The sequence below is a fragment of the Cyprinus carpio genome, chromosome B4, assembly GCF_018340385.1.
Source record: "Cyprinus carpio isolate SPL01 chromosome B4, ASM1834038v1, whole genome shotgun sequence".
NCBI lineage: Eukaryota > Metazoa > Chordata > Actinopteri > Cypriniformes > Cyprinidae > Cyprinus > Cyprinus carpio.
This window is the reverse complement of record NC_056600.1, coordinates 7,354,827-7,379,814: the sequence shown is the minus strand read 5'-3', so window position 1 is coordinate 7,379,814 and position 24,988 is coordinate 7,354,827. Positions and strand designations below refer to the sequence as shown.

The window sequence follows — 24,988 nt, the reverse complement described above, 5'->3', positions numbered from 1 at the left end:
AGATATGAGCAAAACCACAAACACACCCACACACTGCAGAGCCACAGATCATCTGTTGAACAGCAAGCGTTGTGAAATTGAACACAGGGATGGTTTGTGTCAGTTACAGAATGCTCTTATTGCACAGAGGAATCATGGGATTTGAGCTTGAGTTCATTTGGACAGCTGTCCCTCTTCACCCAGAATAAATGAGTTAGTGACCCAATCCCTGTGCTGACATGTTTTATTGTGTTTTATTTTATTTTATAAGATCTGAATGCACCACTCTCTAGGTTGCTTCTGCAACTGGAATAAACACAAAAAAACTTGCTAAAAAATAAAATTAAATAAAATAGCTCACACATACAAAATCAGGAACAGTTTCAGAGACTGGATTTCCCTCAACCCCTCACGTGTGCTGTTTGCACGTATAAAAAGGTGACTCACTATAGGTAAGTGAGTGATGTGGAGCACATGACTGATGGGGTTAAAATAAACGGAGGTGTAAACGGCCACACCTTACTCCTCACATCAGCTCGGGCTCATGAAGAGTGTCATGTTTACTCGAGACCAATCCAGGTGAGCCATAAACAATAATGCATTGTGGGAAATCAACTAAAGGTTGGTACGTGCAGCCTGGGTGTCATCAAACAAGTCTGGAGTTGGAATAAAACTTTAACCTCTCCCTAAACAAAGACGCCAAGCTTCTAGCCACTGAAAGTGAGACAACAAATATCAACAGAAACTCAAACACTGGTGCAGATGACTTCAGTGAATACAGTAGTCATTTTAATAATATTATTCAAAGAATTCCTACACATTCTGACCAATGAATTCCTTGCATTTTTCAATGGAATATCATTTTACAGACATAAAAAGGCCATTTCGAACTAAAGAAATACTAAAGAATGCTCAATACAGAAGTGTTTGTTTGAATTTCCATTACTTTGTATTACTTTCAATTAACTTTATAATTAATAATAAATTAATATTGATAAAATAATACATTATAAAACACTACTAATTAAAAAAAATATATAAAATAAACATTTCCTTGCAATCTAGACCAACTGGGTTGTAAAACCCCTTTTGGTACAGTTTAAAAAGGAAAGACTCCAGATGCAATTCTACTGGATAACAGGCAAGATAATACCTGGAGGCAATCTGGAGCGTGTCCAAAATACAGGCACCACAATAGAGCCTATTCACAACACTGTACGCTGCCAAAATTAGCCTGACGTGAAAATGATCTCTGGATGGCAATGGCCTGGAAGATTAAGCCGGCCGGTGGAGAGGAAATGCACCAACTTCATGTGATACTCATATACAGTTGTGGCCCGCTGCCAGGGCCCCCAGGCGGTCACTCTACACTCGACCCCCATTTAATGGAACTGACATGTTATCACCACAGGGTAAGAGTGAAGAGTCAGGATTAGTTTCATTTTCCCTTGCAAAAAAAGACAAAAATATCAAAACAAGCAGCCAAGAAACAAATCTGAGCCAGAATCAACATGCAAAATCCAACTGATTTTTGAGGCCTCCAAAGTGTTGGGAAATCTAAAACTCTCTTTCGTTCCCACCCCTCCTACTTTTTTGCTATCTTAGAATGAGGGCGAAAGCGACTAGATGAGTAAAGGAGAAAAAGAGACGTCCAAGCACAAACAGGCACTGTTCTCCAAACACTAATTCACTCAAGCCGATTCCAGCATTCCGTGACATGCTGATTTCAGAACTCTGGTGCTCCCAGATAACAGCTGAGTCGGCAAACGAGGCAAGAACTCTCCCAAGGGGAACGTTGTGAAAGTCCTAAACCGAAGTTATCAACACATACGCATGCATTTAGCACATTTAAACCCAAAATGCACAAGTAGGAATGCTGCATGCAAAGGCTTTGGACAAATCAGAGAAGAATTCTGACCTCATTTTTGGACTCTAGGGACAAAACAAAAAGCTTGGAATCAAAACAAGTGAGTTGAGGACAAACCCACAGCCAGTTGGAGTCAATGCGAGTCTGAGAACCTTCTGAAATCTGAAAAAGAAAAATGGGGTCAGTGGGATTTTATGGAGGCCACATAAGCTGTGAAGGTTTCTCAGTGATACACCAATCCACCTCATTTGTGGGACCAGACTACCAGCAACCTTACCCTTGAGATTTTGGCTCTTGAATGGGGTCGTATGGTACATGGACACGGGGAATGTGCTTGGATAATCCCACAAAACCGATCTGGACATATGAGACTTCAATCGATCTTTTTCCAGACAAGTCTTGCTTGTTCAGTTGGAAGGAAATGTTTAGATGATTCAAAAGCTAAATCTCCATTGTTTTTTTTAATTAATCGCCACACAACAATATGAGCTGTCCATTGCGATTTGTTTCCACAACTTTCACGCAGTTTTCACCAAAGAAGAGCACAGTGAACTTATTACAGGCACAACTTCCCGGAGCAACATCTCATTTCCAGGAATCGAACCGGCCCTGACCTTTTACCACTACACCTAGTCATTGAATGAGTCATTTACACCTACCACCTAGTCATTTAATGAGGCCTCTCTAAAGAACTTCAATAACCCACTTAATATCTGTTTATAGGTGAGAGTTCAAACAAATGAATGGATCTGAATTATGTAAACTATGACCCTGGCACAGAACTACAAAGCTCTCAAATCTCATTTATGCAATTTGAATACATACACATTCAAATTTCGCAAGTCAAAATCAGTTACGAGACACATTATTTGCCAAATATCATAATTACTGTCACACCTGACGTGCCTTGCCATATCTGAATAAATGCAGTCATTAAGAAAAACGGAAAACCAAGAACAACCCAGAGTTAATTGCTGTGTGAAAAGCCATATTCAGTGGTCTAGGGAGGAAGGTAAATCATTCAAATTTGATATGACAAATAATGAAAGGATTTTTATTTTTGGAATAACCATTCCTTTAATACAAACCACAGACTCGACCGCAACTTAACTGACAGCCATTACTCATCAGTTCTGTTAAACGGCATAAAGGTGTCATCTTTTTTTGGAGTAGGTTTGACACAGCCTCTCTACAACCTGAATGATCACATTTCAAAGCACTTCCGCTTTACCCGGCTATACTATGACTCACTAGTTTGTCTGGTTATTAATGGGGAAATGTCACACTTTCCTTCATGCAGGATCTGAGAGAGACGCCACGAGACAGTTACACTGCCCTGCTAGTCAGCCAGCAGGTGAAGTGAAACCGAAGGCAGGTGACCAACTTCAGCAATCAAAAGGAAAGGAAGGAAAGGAAGTGACGTGTGGCCAAGTATGGTGTGTCCCATACTTGGAATTTGTGCTCTGCATTTTACCCATCCAAGTGCACACACACACCGTGAACACACAGTCAATGCTGCAGCGCCTGGGGATTCGGTGCCTTGCTCAAGGATCTCACCTCAATATCAGTCGTGGTATTGAAGGTGGAGAGAGCGCTGGATATTCACTCCCCCCATCTACAATCCCTGCTGGACCTCGGGTTCGGGTTACAAGTCTGACTCTCTATACATTAGGCCACGACTGCCCCCAAATCACAAGATTCTATCAAAAAAACTCAATGAGGAAACTAATGCATTCAATGCCAACAATGTGGCATTCATGTATCAATCACAGAGATGACGACTTGACTACGTGGTCAGGCCATGAGTAATACTGACTTACTTAATATGCAGAAAACGCATTCTGAAGCAACTGCGCCTGTGCACCACAGATATTCACTATCACGCTTGTGTAAGAGACAGACATGCAGCGTGGTTGCGAATGTGTGTTAGCGCATGTGGGTGGGGCGGCAAAAAACAAGTATGTTGGCTTGCAAAGAGAAAAGACTGGGTCACATTATAAAAGTTCTCAATCATGCAAAGAATGTGTTGCCGTAACCGGCCAATTTTTTACTAATTCACTACGGTTTAATTTAAAATCTGTCTCTTCAGGAGCTCAACATGGATTGTAGAGAAAGGCTTGGCGGCACATCAAAACCAGAAAACCACAGCCTGCTCCTATGGCCCGCGCCCCACGTTGTCAAAACAGTTTGTCGCTATGGCTGCCAGGACATGATATGCCACAGTTAAGCGTGTCAGGGAGTACAGCACCGGCTAGGTGGGCAGACACAGGAAGTTGTCAACTACCATCTATAGCAGTGGTTCTCAAGTGTTGGGTCATGACCCAAAAATAAATCACGAGTCTGTTCAAAAATGTAGAAAGGTCCATGTAAATACATCTATACATGATTTTTTCATGGCCGAATAAATACCGATTTTTTACAAGCAAACTGGCCGATTCCGATTTCGATTTCTATTTTCCGTTTTTTTTTTAAGCAACAAACAAGAAAGAAGGAAAATATACATAAACAAGATGTTTATTTGGAATTTAATAAAGGCTATTGAAAACAATGTAACCATCTGAATACAGTGATTGCAATAAAATACAAACATAGATGGTACAGACATCAGCATTTAGCTTTTGTTTTTGAATTGGGTTGAAATACATAGAACTGGCCTTAAATGAAAAGATTAACTGTAACCATTTGAAATTCAATACATTCAAGTCGAATCAAAAGCTTCAGTATGAAGGATATGAGTTTTTAAAAAAGCAGTGAGACTACCTAAAAGTCAATAAATGATTGGATGCTGCAATGTTGGTGCGAAATAAAACTAAGATGCAAATGTTTATTGTATAGGGTAATATTTGATTTTTTTTTTACTATGAAAAATAAATATATGCAGTAAAAAAAAATCTAGACTACTATACCCTAAAAAAATGTCTGGATGGATACACTTTTTTTTTGGTCAGAGGTGAATTTTTTTGCTTTTGAAAGGTCTCTTTACAGAAAGTTTGCCGTTTACTTTCAGACGACCCTCTGAGCTTTTTGCTCACCGAAGTTTTGATAAAATACAGGAAATATTGTGACAGTATACTTACGACAATTTAAAACCAACATCTGTTTCGCTTCCCCTACTATCTTTCTATTTTAATAGACGGCTTTTAAAAAATTATTAGCGAATTTTGTTTCTGTGACGCGGGCGCAAGGCTATTGCCGAATTTTCAGCATCATTTATGGCCCGGTACTTCTAATGTAAATTGTGACTTCAGCCGTGTGTCAAATGATGAGCGACACCCTTCACCGATATAGATATGCTACTCATTTCCCAATTTCGCTATTGCCCCCTCACGATTTGCTATTGAAATGTATCATTATGCTAAGAAATTTCTTATTATTGTCAATGCTGAAAAAGGTTGCCCTCTTTAATTTCTTTGTGAAAACCGTGATGCATTTTTTTTCTTTTTTGTATTGAAATTATGAATATAGAATTTATTTAAAGCATTTATCTCTTGTAACATTATAAATGTGTTTATTGTCACTTTTGATTAAATTAATGCTTATTTGCTTAATAAAAATGGATTGTACACCCAAAATTGTCATTAATTGTCATTACTCATCCTCATGACGTTTCAAACCTGTAAGACCTTCGTTTACCTTCAGAACACAAATTAAGATATTTTTGATGAAATCCGAGAGCTTTCTGACCGTGCATAGACAGCAACGCAACTAAACATTTTACAGCCCGGAAAGGTAGTAAGAACATTGTTAAAATAGTCCATGTGACATCAGTGGTTCAACCATAATTTTATGAAGTTACGAGAATACTTTTTGTACTTTATTCAACAATTTGTCTCCTCCGCGTGCGCATGCGTCGTGGTACTCTCATGAGCATGCGTCAAAGACTGACACGGAAGAGAAGAAACTGTTAAATAAAGTCATTGTTTTTGCTTTCTTCGTGCACAAAAAGTATTCTCGTAACTTCATAAATTATGGTTGAACCACTGATATTACCAGGACTAGGGGCTGCACGATCAATCGAATGAGATTGTTATGTGCATTCTGTCAGTAAAGCTAGTTCTGTAATCAGCAGTCAATCTCCATCACCTGCTTTCAGATGGAGCAGCCTGTACTACACAGAACCGTAGTTCACAGACAAGTTACGCAAAAATCTCAAATCACAGACGATATTATTGCACGATTATGAAATTGAAGAAATCGTTCACGATAATGACAGCTTTTTACATAGCTTCTCAGTGAACTACGGCTCTGTGTAGTAAATGTGTAGTAAAAAATCTCTTTGTTTATCACTCTTGAAATGACCTGTACAATAAATAATCTAACCCTCCTACTTACATAATAATAGCAGTCTATTTATTTAGTGGTCCAAGTTGAAGTCAGTTGGTTGAACTATCCCTTTGATTTCTTTCAACAAAAAAAAAAAAAGGAAAAAAATTTTACTGACCCCAAACTTTTGAACAGCAAATCAGATAATAATTGTGTGAATATCAGAACAATCTCAGTCTCTTTAAATCACCTCTAAAACATGAATGTACACATAAATACAGGCCTACACATATATATTGGTAAATATTGGTAAGGTTATTGGCCCATATTGGATATTTTATTGTGAATGTTTGTGCATTTTATATTGAGTAAAGGTGAACATCAGATGTTTGAAAAAGTAGTATTTATAAACACTAGAATTTATTTAAAAATATTACACTCTTAAAAATATAATAATAATGATGATAATAATAATAATAATAATAATAATAATAATAATAATAATACTTTATTTTTAATGTTTGATTTATTTAGAAAAAATAGTACAGAATTTCAATTCTAGTTATCAGCCAATACAAAATTATAAGCTTGTTGATATCAGCCAGATTTATAATATTTCTGCATCCCTAATAAAGACAAATTCTAATTCTAATGTAAGATTAACGGCTAGTGAGTAAACAGCTCAATGCACCTTGTACTAATTCAGACCCAAACTCTTGGTGTTGAGTCATTCTGGGTGGACTTGCACTGAGAGAATTGCATCTGCCAAAATCTGTAGTTGCTCTGGGATACCGAGAGTGCAGTTTTCTTTTCTTTCTGTGCAGAAAAGCTCTTCAACAAACTCACATCCTTCCTGCACGCCAGCAACCACCCGTCCCAGAACCACATTCAGCCCTAGCTGCTTTTTCAATAGAGGAAATACTTGAGGCTCAAGACAATTTACGCACTTTTTTTAGAGAGCGCTAGTTTTTAACAACACCTTATTACTTCTTGAAATACAATGTGGCTTTTGGTGTCGTTCAAAATGAAGAAGAAAAAAAAAATTATCAGCACAGTTTTACAAACCCTAACATTTTCGATTTGTTTTCTGAGCCACAATGACGTCAGCGATGTGTGAAACTGTGGTGCTCTCATGTCTGAGTTCTATGCAAAGACCTGCGGTTTCTATATTTTAAGTCGGGCACTTTGGTTTTCAGTGGACAAGAACTGGTCTTTCCAAAAACTCTTAAAGAGCTTATGTGCTTCAAAGACAAACTAATGTCACAGCATGAGACATAAATCAAATTTTATTTAGATTGCAGATAAACACTCTCACACACTGACACAGAGGCATTAACCGCTGTGTTACCCAGGATTAGGGCTGGGTGAGAAACATTGCAATGATTTTAATGAGCTTTTTATATGGCCATTAAGTTTTCTCAAGGCCACATCAGTAGACTAGCTTCCACCCTGACACCCTCACTGTCATGTGACAGACAATCATGAGTGTAAAGTCTGAATCAGTTCATAACATCCTTTTCTTTGAGATGTTTGTCAACATAAGTGTGGCATTTTTTTATGTATTAAGCTGTTTTAGTAAATGTAGGTAAACATTGGCGATTTGTTTTTAGGTATAAATTTAATATAAATTCAATGTTTTATATATATATATATATATATATATATATATATATATATATATATATATATATATATATATATATATATACATTCTTGTTTTAGGATATTTTTACCTAAATATTTACACATGGCACCATTATTTTTAACAGTTTTTAAAGTGTTTTATTTAAACGCATAAATATTCAAAATTTTATTCGCAATAATGGTTGTTTGGTCAAAATGATGGTTAAATAATTGAAAATTTTAAATGAATAAAAATATATTTTAAATATTGTCAAATTGCTATGTTCATAAAAGGATTTTACTACTATTATATTATATTATATTATATTATATTATATTATATTATATTATATTATAATTTTATTAAATATTCTTTCTAGTGTTTATTAGTGAAAAGAATATGGGAAAACAAATCTTTATTTTTACCAAGGTTTTTACTGTTGTTGTACTGTGTTGTACTGTGTTTTTATCTTACTTAACTGCATTAAATTTTCTAAATTTACTTTGCAACAATGGATGACTGGTCAAAATAATGTATAAAAAAGGAACTAAAATTTAAATAAGAATATATTTTTAATATTGACAAAATCAAAACAAATATTGCACGTGATTTTTTTTTTGCCAAACCCTAACAATACATATATTAATACTATAATATAAAAATAATATATTAAAATAATAATATGTTAAATAATAATAATAATACTGTCATTATGTTATTATTATTATTAAACATTATTTTTGTATTTACTAGTGAACAAGGTTTTTACTTATTTTATTTTATTGCATTGCATTGCATTAAATGTTCTAAATTCATTTTGCAACAATGGCTGATTGGTCAAACGACCGGACAATGAAATAAACAAAATATAAATTAAAAAAAACTTTAAATAGTCAAAATGCTAATACATATTGCATACGTTTTTTTAGCCAAACCCTTACAAGGATACGCACACGTTTTCTCAACTAATCTCTTCATGACACTAAATAAACACAGACACCCCTTCTCTCTCACATAATTAATATATTTAACTAACCTCCGGCGAACATCTACTAAGAGATAAGCAGGTACACTTTAGGTCCCTTGTACACCTAGTTACATCAATAATTAAACATTGCAAAGGACTAAAGCTCAGCCTGTGACCGATATCCTGCATGAAATGCGAAAAGCAAACAAAAAGAGCGCACTTGGACTCCTTTGGCTTACATAATGTTGACGTCATTGGTTAGGCACTCCACCTCAGCAGAAATTCCAAGCCTTCCGACAAGGTTTGGAAATCATATGGAAAGTAGTAGTGAAATTAGCATCGGGGTTAGTCAGTTCCCCTCTGCCACGACCAGGAGAGAGGCTGCCAACAGACATGAGGCTGTGACCGGTGTTTAGATCGAGTAAACTGATTATGAGCACTGGGAATTCAGGGAAAATACACACAGAAGATGAACTAGGACATAAAGCATCAACAGTGTGGCGTAGACTTTGACGTCTGTCTGACAATCACACAAAAAAATCATTAGCTCACTACCCTCCCACAGCAAACGTACAGTGAGAAAGCATCTGTGGCATGCTGTCGATTAGCACAGGAAATAATTTTAACTTGCCAGTCAGTCAGAAAAACTGCACTTACAATAGAAGTCTATGGGTCATAATAATACACACAGTTTCAAAAGTACAGCCACAAAACATACACGCTAACTTGAGACTAGTTATGCAAAGAATTTCTTTTTCAACGTCATGGCCCAAAGATTCCACTGTAAGTGCCTAACATGTTTTCACAAACTAAACTGAAATATTTCTATGGAATTTGACAGTAGGTCACACATGATACTGATTAGTCTGATTAAAAAAAAATAAAAGATTAAAGATTATAAAATTTTAAATTATCCTTTTTTATTTTTCGCTTAACATTGGATTCGCAAGGTTATTTTGTGATTGCCTCTATAAGTGAGGCTTAAAGCTTCTCATGCTTTTAACCCAACACTTAAAATTACTGCTTCTCCTGCTGTACGAATGATTCATCATGTCCATATTAGATGACTCAGAAAATGTGTAATAATGGTAAAATAATAACAACTGACTCAAAATCTGAGTATAAAATTAACACTCGCCAAGCGCCAAATGACAGCTTATATTAGATGACTCAGAAAATGTGTAATAATGGTGCGTTATTCGCCAGCGTTTTTCAACGCGTTTTTTGTGTTCACCACCCAAGCGATTTTCGCTGACGATGATGAGCCGAGTGAACATGCAAATTCATTCCCTGACATTAGATGGCGCTTAATGTAAAACAGAAATACTAGAAATACTAGTTCTCTTTTAGCAAGATTTTTGTAATCGCTGTCGCGATTTGTCAGGAAATAGTTCTTTGTGTTCCGACACCAACGAGACCAGCAACTCTACATTCATCTTGCCTTGCATCTTCTTCGTCTTATTTCTTCCCGACAGTGTAGACGCTACTTGGCATATATCTTCTTCGCCGTTACGTATGTGTGCTCAGCTTTGTGTTTGAGCGCCCCCAAGTTGTGTTTTACTGTAACTTCAGAAGCTCCAGACACGTGTGCAAAAGCGCCATTCTCATTGGTCGTATAGTTTTTTTGACGCAGTGCGTCAAACCAAAAAAACGAACCCGAGGCGTTTTTTTAAAAAAATGACGCTTTTACGCGTGGCTTTTTTCCGCGTCGGTGTGCACACTCACATTGGCGCCCTTTGTTTAGTCACGAGGCGTTAAACGTCGGCGAATATCGCGCGCGAAATTCGTCCCGGTGTGAACAGGCGTTTAGATTATTTAAATTGACTCACTATTTTTTTTCATTATTATTATTAGGTCAGCGTATAATGATTGGTATTTTTATTAATTATGTATTTATTATTAATAATATTAATTTTATTTTTATTTTATTAAATAGCCAAACAAATACATAACTAACTATAACGAATCATATGTTTGGGGGCTGGGGGCAAAATACATTACCAAGAATCAAGTCAGACATTCGACAGTCATAATTACTGACGCTAACACACAGGGAAAATCTGCAATGGACGCCTCACATTAAAGCCTGTAAATTAATGGACCAAAATAACCTTTGTCAAGGGGAAACCCTCTTAAAGAGACCCTGAAAATCCTCATGAGAGCATTTCACCTCACTTACACCAAGCCATCCAATCAGATCAGTTTTTTCTGCAAAGGTTTTTTTTCTTCTTTTTTTTCACCTGTGGACCAATCAGCTTCACTGCACTTTCTACCAATCAGGTCATGGTGGGCTGCAGCTGAAACCGAGATTAAGACAGAAAGAGTGGGACACCAAACTATAATTTGTGTCTGAATCCCAAGAGCCACAATGCCAAAGACCCCTAGATATAATCCGGTGGGTCAGCAATGAAAAAAAGAGGATTTAGAAGAATTACTTCCCGCAAACCCCATAGGCATGTGGAGAACAAGATCTTCAGTCTCCACCCAAGGGGTTTGGGAGGGGGAGAGGGCCGCATTCCCAAAATACCAGGGAAGACCATGAAAGCTTTGCGGACATGGAGAGCTCGCCCCCCCCTTTCCCGCCCTGACCTTCGCGTCCCTCCACAAGAGACTGTTCATTGACCCAAAAGACCTTTGGATATGAAGCACACAAACAGCTATTAACCAGTCACTGCTTACCACGTTTCATAACCAGAGCTAAGTATTTTGTGTGCACGCATGTGTGAGATGTAAAAACCAGAGCTGAAAAGTAAGGTATTTTCCTAATGTCAGGTTCGTTGTTTAGTTTCACTTGCCCTGCCACAACAAATAATACATTTCATTTTTAGCAATGCATTTATATTTTTAATATGTATTGTAGTTTACCATTCAAATGTTGGGGGGATCTTCTCACGGACGACTTCGAAACTCCTGAAGTGTTTCTGATTTTGTGTGATGTATGCATCAGACGTTCAGTCAACGCTCTGTGTGCGTGACGTCTGAGGCTGAGACTACATACTATAAACACATCACTAAAAGTACCAAAACAAATTTTTAAATAAATAAATAAATAAAATCATAGATGTATAAATGTAACTATAAATAAAATTCAAACACATTCTACTGGGAAACCAATGGCATAAGATGCACATTAATTAAAAACACACTTTCAACCAATTTGTAATCATACTTCCAAGACGATCACAAGTCACTCTCACAATTTCGACAAATCTAAATAAGCCACATAACATAACTTTGGTGTCAGCTTTAATTTGCAACTACAATTTGCAACAACATTCAATATGATCACAACAATCCAAATATTTGGGTTTGCATGCACATGCAGAAGATTAACAATGCAGTACTAGCCCAAAGAAGCACGTGACACTTCCATCAACTGACCCGAAACTCTCTCGCACCGGTCCTGGGACAGCAGCCCAACAGTGTCACATGAGTTCACCACAATCATAATGAAACTTAAAGACAAGGAGTTTCAAATGTATATTGTTTCTGTCTATGCAGTGTGTGACTGTGCATATGCATACAATCAAATGCATGTAAACTCTATCAAAGTGAGTGTGTGTGTGTGTGTGTGTGTGTGTGTGTGTGTGTGTGTGTGTGTGTGTGTGTGTGTGTGTGTGTGTGTGTGTGTGTGTGTTGAGCCCCCGTGTCTCCCAGAATGAGGGCAATCTCCATTGCCCTCTAGCCCCTCGGCTGCCACATGAATGAGAAGTATTCATCCACCAGCTGGCCGTCAGAGCTTTGCGGCCATACGCTGCAGGCATGGGGACCGGCTTCTGTATCCACGGCCCCAGCCACCCTTTCCTCGGCACAGAGCCATTTATAGTCCAGCCAGATGACTAGAAATGGGGAGTCATGGTAACACAGAGCAGCCAGCGTATCACACCATGGCCCCCTTCAGCTTTATTCTTCCTCATGAATAAGAATCTGTACTCGACTAGTGAATATTTCTAGACGTCCGGCTGAGTCAGTGCGTTTATCTAAAGCAGACAGAAAGCTGATCTGTTAAAGGCGGGCTGCTGTGAGCAAGCCACCTCTTTAAAAAGAAAAAAAATTACTACTGCACTATTTGTACTTTTGTGGCTTATGATTTTGGACGGGAATCAAAAAATTTAACAATACCAGTTCTGATTCGATTCCTTTCAAAGGGGTCATCGGATGCAAAATTCACTTTTACATGTTGTTTGAACATATGTGTGTTGGCAGTGTTTGTACACATCCACCCTAAAATAATAAAAATCCACCCAGTGTTTTTTTTTTTAATCCCTATAAATAATATCCCCTTTGTCAAATCAAGCCGTTCTCATCTTCTTGGCTGTATGACATCACACAAACCCAGGCCCCTCCCTCCACTGGTGTTTTACCTTAGACCCGCCCTGAGTTAGCTGTCATCAGTCCGCCATTGTTTTAAAGCTGGAGCAGATGTAGACAAGAATGGCTCCAAAGCAATTGAGGTGTTTTGTTGCTGGATGTTATAATGAACATAGTAGTCATCATTTACTCCCGACATCTGAGCCGCTGAAGACGCAGTGGATTACCTTTTTTTTTTTTTAAAGGAATGTGCCGATCCACAATCTACCTAAATGCGTCTATGTTAGCGCGAATCATTCGTGATCCAGCCTCACCTCCAGAATAAGGAATCTTTGAAAATTGCCTTTCCTAATGATGTGCTAGTTAGCAAGTTCCACAGATATATGCGGCTAAAGTAAACAGTCTCATGAGAACAGTCACCCCATGGAAGAGAGGGGCGGGGAGAACAGAGCTAATTAGCATTTAAAGGGACATGCACTAAAATGGCTTGCTGTGTGCAGAGCTGTTTTTGACAAGGTAAAAACTGTGTTGTTTTACACTACCATTGAGAAATTTTAACCAAAGTATGTTAAAGACTTTTCATTAAGACCCTAAAGAATCATATCAACTTGTGGAAAATGGGCATTCAATGACCCCTTTAACGATTCGTGTTCCATTAATGATTCGTTTGGTACTTTGAAGAAATAAATCCTTCTGAAATCATTCTTATAAGCAGATAAATAACATTTATTTGAAATAAAAAACTTTTCTAACAATATAAGACTTTACTATCACAATTTTTTTATGAATTGAACTCAACCTTACAAACTTTTGAATGGTAGTGTATATTGTTACAAAATATTTATGTTAAATTAATGCTGTTCTTTTTTTATTCATCAAAGAACCCTAAAAAGAGTAACACAGGTTACAAAAAATATGAAGCAGCACAACTATTTCCAACATCAATAATAAATCAGCATGATCTCTGAACGATCATGTGACACTGAAAACTGGAGTAACTGCTGCTGAAAATTCAGCTTTTAATCACAAGAATAAATTATCGTTTAAAGTATATTAAAATAGAAAAACGATATATTAAATTGCAATAATATTTCACAATATTACTGTTTTTTTCTGTATTTTTGATCACATAAATGCAGCCTTGATGAGCATAAGAAACCTCTTTTAAAAAAAACAGTAATTCAAGTCTCAAGAGTTAGATGTAAGCTGCATATGTTAGTTATTCTTCTTCTAAAAAAAATAAAATAACAATCAGACAAACTGCAGACAAACATTTCAACATATATTCTCAACTGCACACAGGGGTTAACCAAGAAAACAGACTGGCACAGACAACTCTCACAAAGAGTGTGCAACAGAACAAATGCTCTCCTCTTTTGTTTAGGGCCTCTCTGTTTTCAACCGGGCTCCTCCCAAGAAAAAGCATCAAGAGAGAGAGCGGGAGAAAGAGAAGCGCAAGAGGGAGAGAAGCCGGGGGGGTGAGCTATACAGCGAACCCCAAAAGACATTTCCATGGATGTCCACTTGTAGCGGGACCCACCCCAAATTCTGGGCCTCCATTTTCTCACTCTGCAATGCAGAGGACAATCTGGATTCTCACTTAATCATGTCTTCTCCCTAGAGCCTCAACTCCCATTTCCTGTTTTTAAACAGCAAGCCCCTCCGCCAGAGAATCCTATTCAATGCTGTTCTCCTCACAGGGCCTGGAACTCGAGCAAACAAATAACATTGCGCAGTTTCACAACAGACGCTGGGCGACTCCACCCTGACAGCTCACTGCCCTCCAATGATGCAGCCATTCTGGCTCAAGAATGGGGATTTAGGGAAGGAAAAAACCTTATTCTGTGGGCAATATCAATGATGGAGACCAAGACAAATTGCCTGAGATGGGGACATGGCCCCTGGGTCAGTTGGACATGTTCTGCATTGGTAAACAAAACAGTGAGCGAGGTTATCTTGCTTAAGGGGTCTGGCCCTTTGGGTGTTAAGTAGGCACCACTTCAAGAGCACTTTATAAAAATCCTTTGGAACATGTCCAGGTTCACATTCACGATGTGGTTTCAGAGATATGACACCTCTCAGATATGTGTGGCAGATAGACATAAATATAACAGGATTTAAAGGGACAGTTCACCCAAAAATGACTTTCTTCTGTGGAACACAAAAATATTTAAAAAAGTGTGGAGCCCAAATGAGATTTTTTTTTTTTAAAGTGCTTTTATCAATAATACAAATTCTGAAATCATTTACAACCTCAAGCTGTTTCAAAACAATCTGAATTTAATTTTATTGAATTTTATGTTTTGTTTTCATGAAGACGATGAATGATCGGTATGTTGTTGTTGTATGTTGTAAATACATTTTTTTAATAACTTCTTTGGGTTCCACAGAATAAAGAAAGTCATACAGGTTTGGAGTTGATTTTTGGATGAACAATCCCTTTAAGCTGACATTTTGCCACTTTTTATGTGGGTGCAACAAATAACAGACAGGAAACTGTGAGAATTGTAAGGAGAAACATAATCAGATGATGTTGCAAGCAAGATTCAAACTTAAATTTCCATTATAAGCACCAAGGCTCAATACGTCAGAGCATGTCTGCTAACTGCTAGACAATGTTTTACATTTTTTTTTAAAACTTAATTTGAGAGATGTAGTACAGATGTCAAGCGTCGTGGGAACAACATGTAGCAACACTTATGCTTGCCAATTCTTCAGAGATTTGATAACTTATGAATGTGATGTCAACCACTTCCACAACATCACAAGATTATGATGTCACAGGTATACCCATCAGCTCAAAGCAGTCTCTCCAGATTGATTTAGATCACTATGTTGCATTGGATGCTACAACATGAATGTATTTTGTATGCATTTTAATGTTATTCTTGAATTCAATCGTCTTCAGGAGAGGTTTTTTCCCTCTCACGCACCTTTACTGTACTTGAAGGTCTGCTTACCAGATGTTGAAATGCAGCAGCAGGCTAGAAACAGGAAAGGAAGACATTCTGCAGAACGTGCAGCCTTTCAACATCCTGCCAGGCTACACTTACGGCCACATACGAATAGCTGCGTCTCACGGGCAACAAAAAGCAAAGACCTTTCTGCACACCAAACAACTCTTGAAGTGGACCACTGCACAAAACATGTAATTTAACATGCATATCCATCTCAGGAGTCCCTGAAACTGTAAAAAGGGACTCATCGTGTTTTTTGTGTGTCTTATAAATAAGGAATAAGACATGCATGGAGGCAGCTCTCTAAATAAAGGTTTCAAATGTGAGTTTCCAGCAACTTGCCTTCTTTCAGATGAGGGCTGGTAAATTATGCATGCTCACCGGGACCATTATATGGCACGAATCTAGGCCACTCACCAAAACACTCAACCTCCCGATAACAAAACACACTAAGAGCAGGATTTTACAGATACTCAAAGCTCACTAAATTCACTCAAATTAAAATAAATATACTTTAAAGTGATAGCACACCCTTCTTTTTTCTCACAATTTACTGTTTGTTGTACTATTGTTTTTTTTGTTTGTTTTTTTTTAAAGGCAAAAAGTAATAAAAATAAGGCTTTAAATTCATCCTCATGTCATTCTAAACCTGTATGTCTTAATTTTTTCTGCAAAAACCCAAAGTTGATATTTTGAAAAATTCTGTCATTATTTAGTTGTTTCAGAATCATTTAATGTTCTTTCTTCTGTGGAATATAAAAGGGGCAAATTTGCAAATAGTTCTGGTAGATCTTTAAGCAATGATGACGGATCATGACTGAAGATTTCATGTCAAATGAGGCAAAATAGCTTATATTTGGGTCTTTTTTCACACAAAGAACGTGCAATATATCCCACAAACCCTGAGGAACATTTTATGATGCTTTTTTTGAGTTTAGCTTGAAATTTGTCACTATTCATTGCCACTGCCTAGTCTAACCACGACATTGTCTCTTTTTGTCTTTTGCTAAACAATTAAGTTCATACAAGTTCAGAACGACAAAACTCTGACCGAATTTCCACTTCATGGGAAACTTTCCTTCAATAACGCAGCATCCTTCAGGTTAAAGCGCTGCCACACTTAATAAACAACCACAAAACAAAAGCTGTTTCTCAAAACCTAGTGTATTGCCTACAAAGACAGCAATTTGTGCATCACAGTTACTGTCCAGGCAGGCGACTTGTCAGGTTTAGACACAAGCAGAAGCATCTGCGCCATGCTGCATGTTAGTGATGTTTGTTGACATGTCTTAGACATGAGCTTTTGCTTTTCTATTCAACTCTAGAGACTTCAGTTTATGGGACAATATGACAATCACCGGTGGCAAAGGTTACAATGATAAATCCCAACAAAATAGTACCCGCTGGCAAACTTCTTATCAGCCTTAAAGCAATCGTGTAAAAGGGCATATGCAAGCGCTTCGGGAAACTTCGTTTGGGTTCGGCTTTTGAGTTCGGGATTGAGATCCAGAGGCCTGGGACATTCACGGCTGATAGTAACTCGCCAATCCAGAGACAGAATCAGCTGTGTCCGGGCTGCGTCCCTCTCCCTCCGCCTTCTGCGTTGTTTACCATGAATAAACCTAGACTAATACACTCCAATCTAACAGATCAGGAGGAGGAGGAGGGGGAGGAGGAGGAGGAAGAATCGCTTGCCGTGTGTCTCTCTTACCTCTCTTATCGAGATCGTAGCCGACGACCACGAAGTAATCGGCGAGCCTGGCCATCTTATCGAGATCACGGCGACAGGCCTCGGGGGTGACTGTAGTCTTTCCGCAGGTAGACGATATTCCGATCACATTGTGAAGGCAGCGGCGACAGCAGCATCCCTCCAGCAGCAGCCCGCCGCCATACTGTCGCTGTGAGTGTGCCGTGCCCTGACAGCGCTCTGCGCATGCGCACTGAGCTCCGCGGCGGCAGGGTGTCTGCGTATTGTCGCTGTGATTGTGGGGTGCAGTGAGGGGGGTGTGCTCATGATGTTTGAGCTCCGCTATAATAAATATACACAATAAAACAAATGAAATTGTACAAATACAAAAAATAAATAACATACTATTATAACAGTGTGGGGGGGCGGGGAGGGCGGCCGATCCACTCATATATAAACTTTGTTTTTGCGTTGTTTTTGTTTTCACGTATATATATTTCAATGCCATATAATATATATATATATATCCCTATATATAGGACAAGATAAAAGCAGCTATATATATATATATATAAATAAAATGTGTTTTTATTTAATATAAATATGAAACGCGATCGACTTATAAATATATATGCATGTATAGAAGATAATATATATATATTCTATAAAAAATATATATATATATCATGCTATTACAAATCAAAACACCATTAAAAACTGACTCCCAAAAATTAAGAATCATGGTTACCTTACATTTTGTTGTTTATGTTAAATAATTATTATTAATTTGGTTTTTCCATTTATGGAGTGTTTGGGGTCTTACATTATGGACTGTGCTCTGCATTTCGATTTTTTTAAAATTACATTTAAACACAATCTGAATCCTGAATAAATAAGCTTTCCATGGATGAATTGTGATGTATGTTAGGATGGGACACTGTTTGGCTGAGATACAACTATTGACAATCTAAATATTGAGAGAATCACCTTTAAAGTTGTCCAAATGAAGTTCTTAGCAATGCATATTACTAATCAAAAATGATTTTTTTATATATATTTATGGTTGGAAATTTACAAAATATCTTCATGGAACATGATCTTTACTTAACATCCTAATGATTTTTGGCATAAAAGAAAAAAATATCATTTTGACCCATAGGCTACAATTTATTGTTGGCTATTGCCTTTGCCTTTACTTATGACTGGTTTTGTGGTCAAGTGTCATTTGACCAAATTTGCATAAAGAAACAGACAATGCCTAAATACTTTGCATGAAAGTATTTTTCTGTTGTTTTTTCTTTTTTGTCTGTTTTCTTTTTCTCTGTATATCTTCTTAAATTTTAAATAAATCATAAGAAAAAACACAGTTAAATTGACAGCCCTATAATCTCGTTAATTGCTTATTTTTTATTTTTTTTATGTATTAAATTGTATGTTTATTTTTTTTATTTTTTGTTTTTATTTTTTTTTTTAAGTTACTATTTTGAATATTGGCAATATCTGATCCAAAACAATCATTCTCATAATAAAGTACTTTAATAAAATGTGACTTATGCTGCTTTTTGATATTTTATGATGATTATATTATGAATTTTTATTTTCTTTTATTTACATATATATACTTTTACAGAAAATAAGTTTTTATAAGTTATAAATATTAATGGCCTTACAATAACGGTGATTATTTTCACAGTTTAAATAAAAATTAATAGTGCAAAAAAGAAACATATTACCATGATACTGTAACATTAACAATTCTATATGGACAGCTGTAATAGAGAGATTAATAAGTAAGATTATGTTTGGGTTTAAATGTAAATTATATATATATGTATGTATTTATTTATTTATTTATACAATACAGTCAGCTGGTAATTTGTGCTAAAATATAACCTGACATCTGTTCAAATTGCATAACTATAGAGGCGATGCATAAATAATTGAATAAAAAACTTTTGTTATTATTATTTGTCTTGTTCTTTTGCATGCAAATTATTGGGGGGGGGGTGCAAAAAAATTCACACATGCTTTCTGGATGTATCTGAATTGATCTAAAGCACTTTTGATTGCCAAAACACCCAAGATTATGCAGTAAAAACAAAATTTTTTTATTTTATTTTATTGTTGCATAAAATCAAATGCAATGTTTTATGGACTTCACTCAAGCACTCTCATGTGAAGTCTTTATCTAAATGGAAGGTCATCTCGACCCTCATTACTGTCAAAAAAAAAAAAAAATAATTCTGTACAAACTATATGTAGTTCTTGACCCCTCAGTACCCTGTATTTTATCTCCACCCCAAACATGTGCGATTAGCTCAGCTGTCATTGCTTAGGTAACAATATTGCACTGATTCCATGAGTACATGGATTTTGCTATAAAGAGTCAATGTTTGGACAGTCAGTTGTTGCATAAATGTTACAGTTACGAGATTCATCACAGAGGAAAAAGCTGAAAAGGCCTACCGGATAACCCCCCTATCCCACAATCTGAGGCCTGTGTCCTTGCCTGTCAGCGTCGACACGCCTCCAAAAGAATTCCAACACTTCCTGTGTAAAGTCCTTTGACACAGAGTACTTATCACACCAGAATTAAAAACATTCACAGCCGTGTGATACTGTCATCCTGCCATCGACTCTCAATTTAGCTGAATGTTCACAGGAATAACAAACTATTTGCGAATATCTAAGGCCAGTGCCAGACAGTCTGTTTTATGTATGTAAATGATAGTTATTTATTTAAATTTTATTTAGAACATATTTTTTATATTTTTATTTTTTTTTTTATTATGCTTTTTTTTTATTTTTTTTTTTGATTTTGGTGTGGGGAGCCAGTGTAAAGTGTGTTGTGTTTTTTTATGGTGTAAAGTGGATCACATGACACTTTAGCCCTCTGTTTTGTGACAACCCAAAATTTTAATCAAAATGAGCAAATTAATTAAAAAAGAAAAAGTAGAAAGACTGAGAATGGGAAATAGACCGAAGAGTGGAGTCCCTCAGTGGACATGAACATTCGAGAAGTCTTCGTGCAGCTGGGCACCTCCATATCCAGTTCCCAAAAGAGAGCCGATTATATTATCAAGCCAAAAGGGCAACCACTGCACCTGTGTGGCTGCAAGAAAGGTGCATTGTGGGATATTTGAGGTTATTTTTCATCCAGCCTGAGAAACTCGAACTTTAAAGGGGTCATATGATGCTGCTAAAAAGAACATTATTTTGTGTATTTGGTGTAATGAAATGTGTTTATGTGGTTTAAGGTAAAAAAAAAACACATTATTTTCCACATACTGTACATTATTGTTTCTCCTCTATGTCCCGCCTTCTGTAACGTGTATAACGTAACTTCCTATAAACATGATTTCTAGTCGTGTTTTCATTTGGAATGCAAAAACAAAGTAGTTTCGCTTTCTCAACAGAAAAACATCACACACCGCGGCCTTGAGTGAGCAGAGGCAGGTGGCTTGAGAACGGTGCGGCAGGCGGATTCTACGAAGGATTCTACCACATGTGACAACCCCGGGCTGGACTCCCGGATATCATCCTCTTTTGGAAGGCCAAATAAAGTAGTTTCACTTTCACAGTGAAACACACAGCGTCTATACGACATGGCGGCGGCGGCAACAACAATACTACAACGAGAATAAAAGGTATGCCTTCTTTCTTTGCGTGAACATCTGGGCGGCGTTATGCAAATCTTCCCACATACTGACGTAGAGATGTGGGGGCGTGTTAGAACAAACTGTTTCAGGGGGGCGTGAACGAGTCTCAACTTTTATAAAGAATATCTCTTTGGATTTGAGACTTTAGTCTTTGCAACTTTACAGATCTTCTTTATTCACCAAGAGCTTGTAAAACTTCAAAGAGAAAGGAAAACTTGAAATCGCATCATATGACCCCGTTAACTCAATATTGCAGAAGATTTCTATGTGAATACAAAAAGGTGTCTTTTCTCATAACAGAAGCTAAGTAATAATTTTATGAAACAGAAAAGGGACAAATAAGAAGATGACAGGAAGAGCGTTAGCTGCTTTGGTCGGAGACATGTGACAGGAAGGGCAAATGTGTAGACACATGTTTCTAAAGGTAGTGCTCTGTCTGTGTGTGTAAAGGTGTCTGGGCCTCCATCGCATGACATGTAGCCTATTGGAAGCATATAAAGCAGAGCTGTTTGGCCGGATTTGCAAACCATGTGACATCCTGTCAACAAACCAATAGACAGGAAGAGGTCTCTTGGCTCATAAATCATAGGTCATCTCAGAGCATCCTATATGAACTGTGAGGAAGACCCTGCTAATCTTGATTTAAAAAAAAAAATAAAAAAAAAAAAGTGTTTAGGAGTTTATACACTTTCACTTAAAATTATTATTATATTATTTATTATCTTAATTAGAGGTTTTTCATTATTAATTAATGTGTTTTTCAGTGTTTCAAAGCATATAATTCTAATGACGTTTTTATAAAAAATACATACTGTATATTAAATAATGTGAATATATATTTAACATAAAAATATATACAATTTATATAAAATATATGCAATTATATAAAGACACATTATATTAGAATATTCTAAAAAGGCATAATGTGTTGAAGTGTTAAATTAATATTAATTTAATCACTTTATTTTGTGCTAATGACAAGGTGACTGCATCGTATAAATAAATGGACAAGAAATATTGATTTGAGTTGACATTATTAATAGTTAATTAATAAAATTATTAAAAGACAATTAAAATTTACGCATTTTTAAAAGTAGTTATAGTTATATATTTATAACACATATATAAATTAATATGAATATACATTTCACATATCAAAAATATTTTTATTTTTATAATTACTGAATTACTGAACTGTTTATTTTGCACTAAAGACCAGCTAACTGCACTTTATGAATAAATGGGCATTAACTATTGATTTGAGTTGACGTTATTTTATTATAAGAGTATTTCAATGAACAGTATAAATATACATGGGTGTATAATTTGTTGTTCTGTAAAAAACCAACAAAAAAACTTAAAATGTATACTTATTTTATTTCATGTTGATATTGACATTTTTATGACAGTTACTATATTGAATATTGGCAATATTTTATCCAACACAATCATTCTCATGATTAAGTACTTTGATAAAATGTGGCTTATGCTGCTAATGAACTAAATGAAAATAAAAGTCTAATAAAAATAATGAAGAATGTAACCAGTGTCAGCCAGATTAATCCTGTTCGGTGGCAGGATGGGAATATAACAATGAGTCATGTGAGGATGATGGAATGACAAGATGAAACATCCGCAGCTGTCGGTGTCTGTTGATGAACCAGCGTTCATTCATCTTTTATAACTGCCTGCTATTTGATCCACTAGCACACAGACTTGTGTCTTTGTCTTCATTCATAGAACGTATTTTTGGAAATATAAATCTATTGTTCCCCTGCAGTCACACCCGAATACAACCGCTCAAACAGACTGCCATTCCCACACACAGATCCATAGTTACGTGTAAATATAGGCGTACAGACACACAGGCGCACTGACTCATGGGTAATATAGTAACAGAACAGAAACAGAAGTGCCGTAAAACAAACATGACTGCAACTGTCCATCACAGCGGTGCAAATAAAGTTGACAGTGAGCCAAAACAAACCAGCTGTGTTCTCAAAATTGACGATGGGCCATCGTAAACATGCGAGGGAAACAAGCTCAGTGGGAACAAGCATGTTTTCATATTGATTTAACACAGGGATTTACCATTTCATCCTACTGGGGAAGAAGTGTGGGGGGGTGAAAGACATCACTGACATTTCAGTATAAGACATACTGTTTATGTGCACTTTGCAAGTGATGAGAATTTTTCCCTGGGAGATCAAATCCACTGTAACTTTCTCTTTTGAACCTCAAAAATCTTTTATTACATTGATGATCTTTATTCAGAGTAGTTATAGTAATGTTCACTAGGGGGCAGCAAACACGAGACAACAGCTTACTAATACAGCGCTATCTATCTATCTATCTATCTATCTATCTATCTATCTATCTATCTATCTATCTATCTATCTATCTATCTATCTATCTATCTATCTATCATTATTAGATTAATGCACTTAAATGATATAATTTCTACACCTATTTACAGTAGGTTATATTGTAGTGTGTTGATTTTGTATTTGGGACGCCCAGGCTCATGTGTGACCTTATTCTTTTGTACACATTGCATGTCATTCTTTTCATAGAATAAGCCTATTGTTTGGGCATTGCATCAAGCCATTCTCTATTATTCCTAATTAAATTGGTTTATCCAATTATATGGCCTCTTATATTTATTAAAACTCATTATTTATGTGGGAAGCTTTTTATCTAATTCTGCCTGAAAGCATTTGCATTATCATATGTTTTCAGAAAACCACCACAATTTAACAGACGGCTTGTGTTTGGGTTTGTACCAGATTCATTGGCTGTGGCGTGTAGTTACTCATGTAAACTAATTGGCACAAAAGGGAAACCAATTGCTCTCATCTGAAATTTTGCTCCAGTTCACAGTTCTGTTGTCATATGAATTTTCATGATTATGTAAATGGAAACACTTGCCAACCTGGTTAATTAGACACGTACATCCTGCAGGTCTCTAAGAATTAGTCACCTTGGTTCATTATACATTATACTTGATGAATTTTCCAATAGCATACCATTTCAAGTACATATTTGCTCAATTAAAACTATGACTGAAAAAAAATTAATTTAATAAATGTACACTGACCTGAATAAGTGACATATATTGTCCAACTGCGGAGCTGTGAGACATTTCTATGGACAAAAGAAAGAGTTGTGAAGAATAGTGTAAACTATCCATTTCAACAGTTAATCTTAGATTTTACCCAGCATCTTGATATCTGGAAATCCCTTTAAATCTTTTGTGTATTTGTTACTGATGGCAAGATTGTTGCTTAAACATGGGCTAAAAAAATCATTTAGAGGCTAAAACTGAACTGAGCTCTTGATTTTTCCTTGATTTTTCAAGGAAAAAGAGAGATACCACTAATATTTGAAGTTCAATGTTTGTTTGTCAAATGCTCAACTAGCATTAAAACTCCACCACAAAAAAGTAAATAAATATTTAATAATATAGTTAATGACATGCCGATTAAAGAAAATTTCACTATTCATATTCTTGAGTTTACAGTGAAAATATGCATATTAAATAAGACGATAACTATACACTACAGCCCATTCAAACTCCACACAAGCACTCTTCTTTATAAAGTACATTTAGAACTTATTGAATAATATAAAATGACTTTACAGATAATATCACCACCTGTTTTGCAACAAAAGTG

The 24,988-nt window shown here is 36.3% G+C and overlaps 1 protein-coding gene across 7 annotated transcripts in view; it reads right to left on the bottom strand.

Moving 5' to 3' along the window:
- LOC109072088 (myotubularin-related protein 5-like) overlaps positions 1 to 17,923 on the bottom strand; it is a 53,653-nt gene extending 35,730 nt beyond the window's left edge. For 6 of the 7 annotated variants that reach the window (XM_042721812.1, XM_042721816.1, XM_042721814.1 and 3 more), the window contains exon 1: positions 17,680 to 17,923. In XM_042721812.1, coding sequence (XP_042577746.1) covers positions 17,680 to 17,734 — 55 coding nt within the window. In that variant the 5' untranslated portion in view covers positions 17,735 to 17,923. The remainder of the gene's footprint in view (positions 1 to 17,679) is intronic. The other variant, XM_042721817.1, reaches the window with a different exon arrangement.
- Positions 17,924 to 24,988: the final 7,065 nt, after the last annotated feature.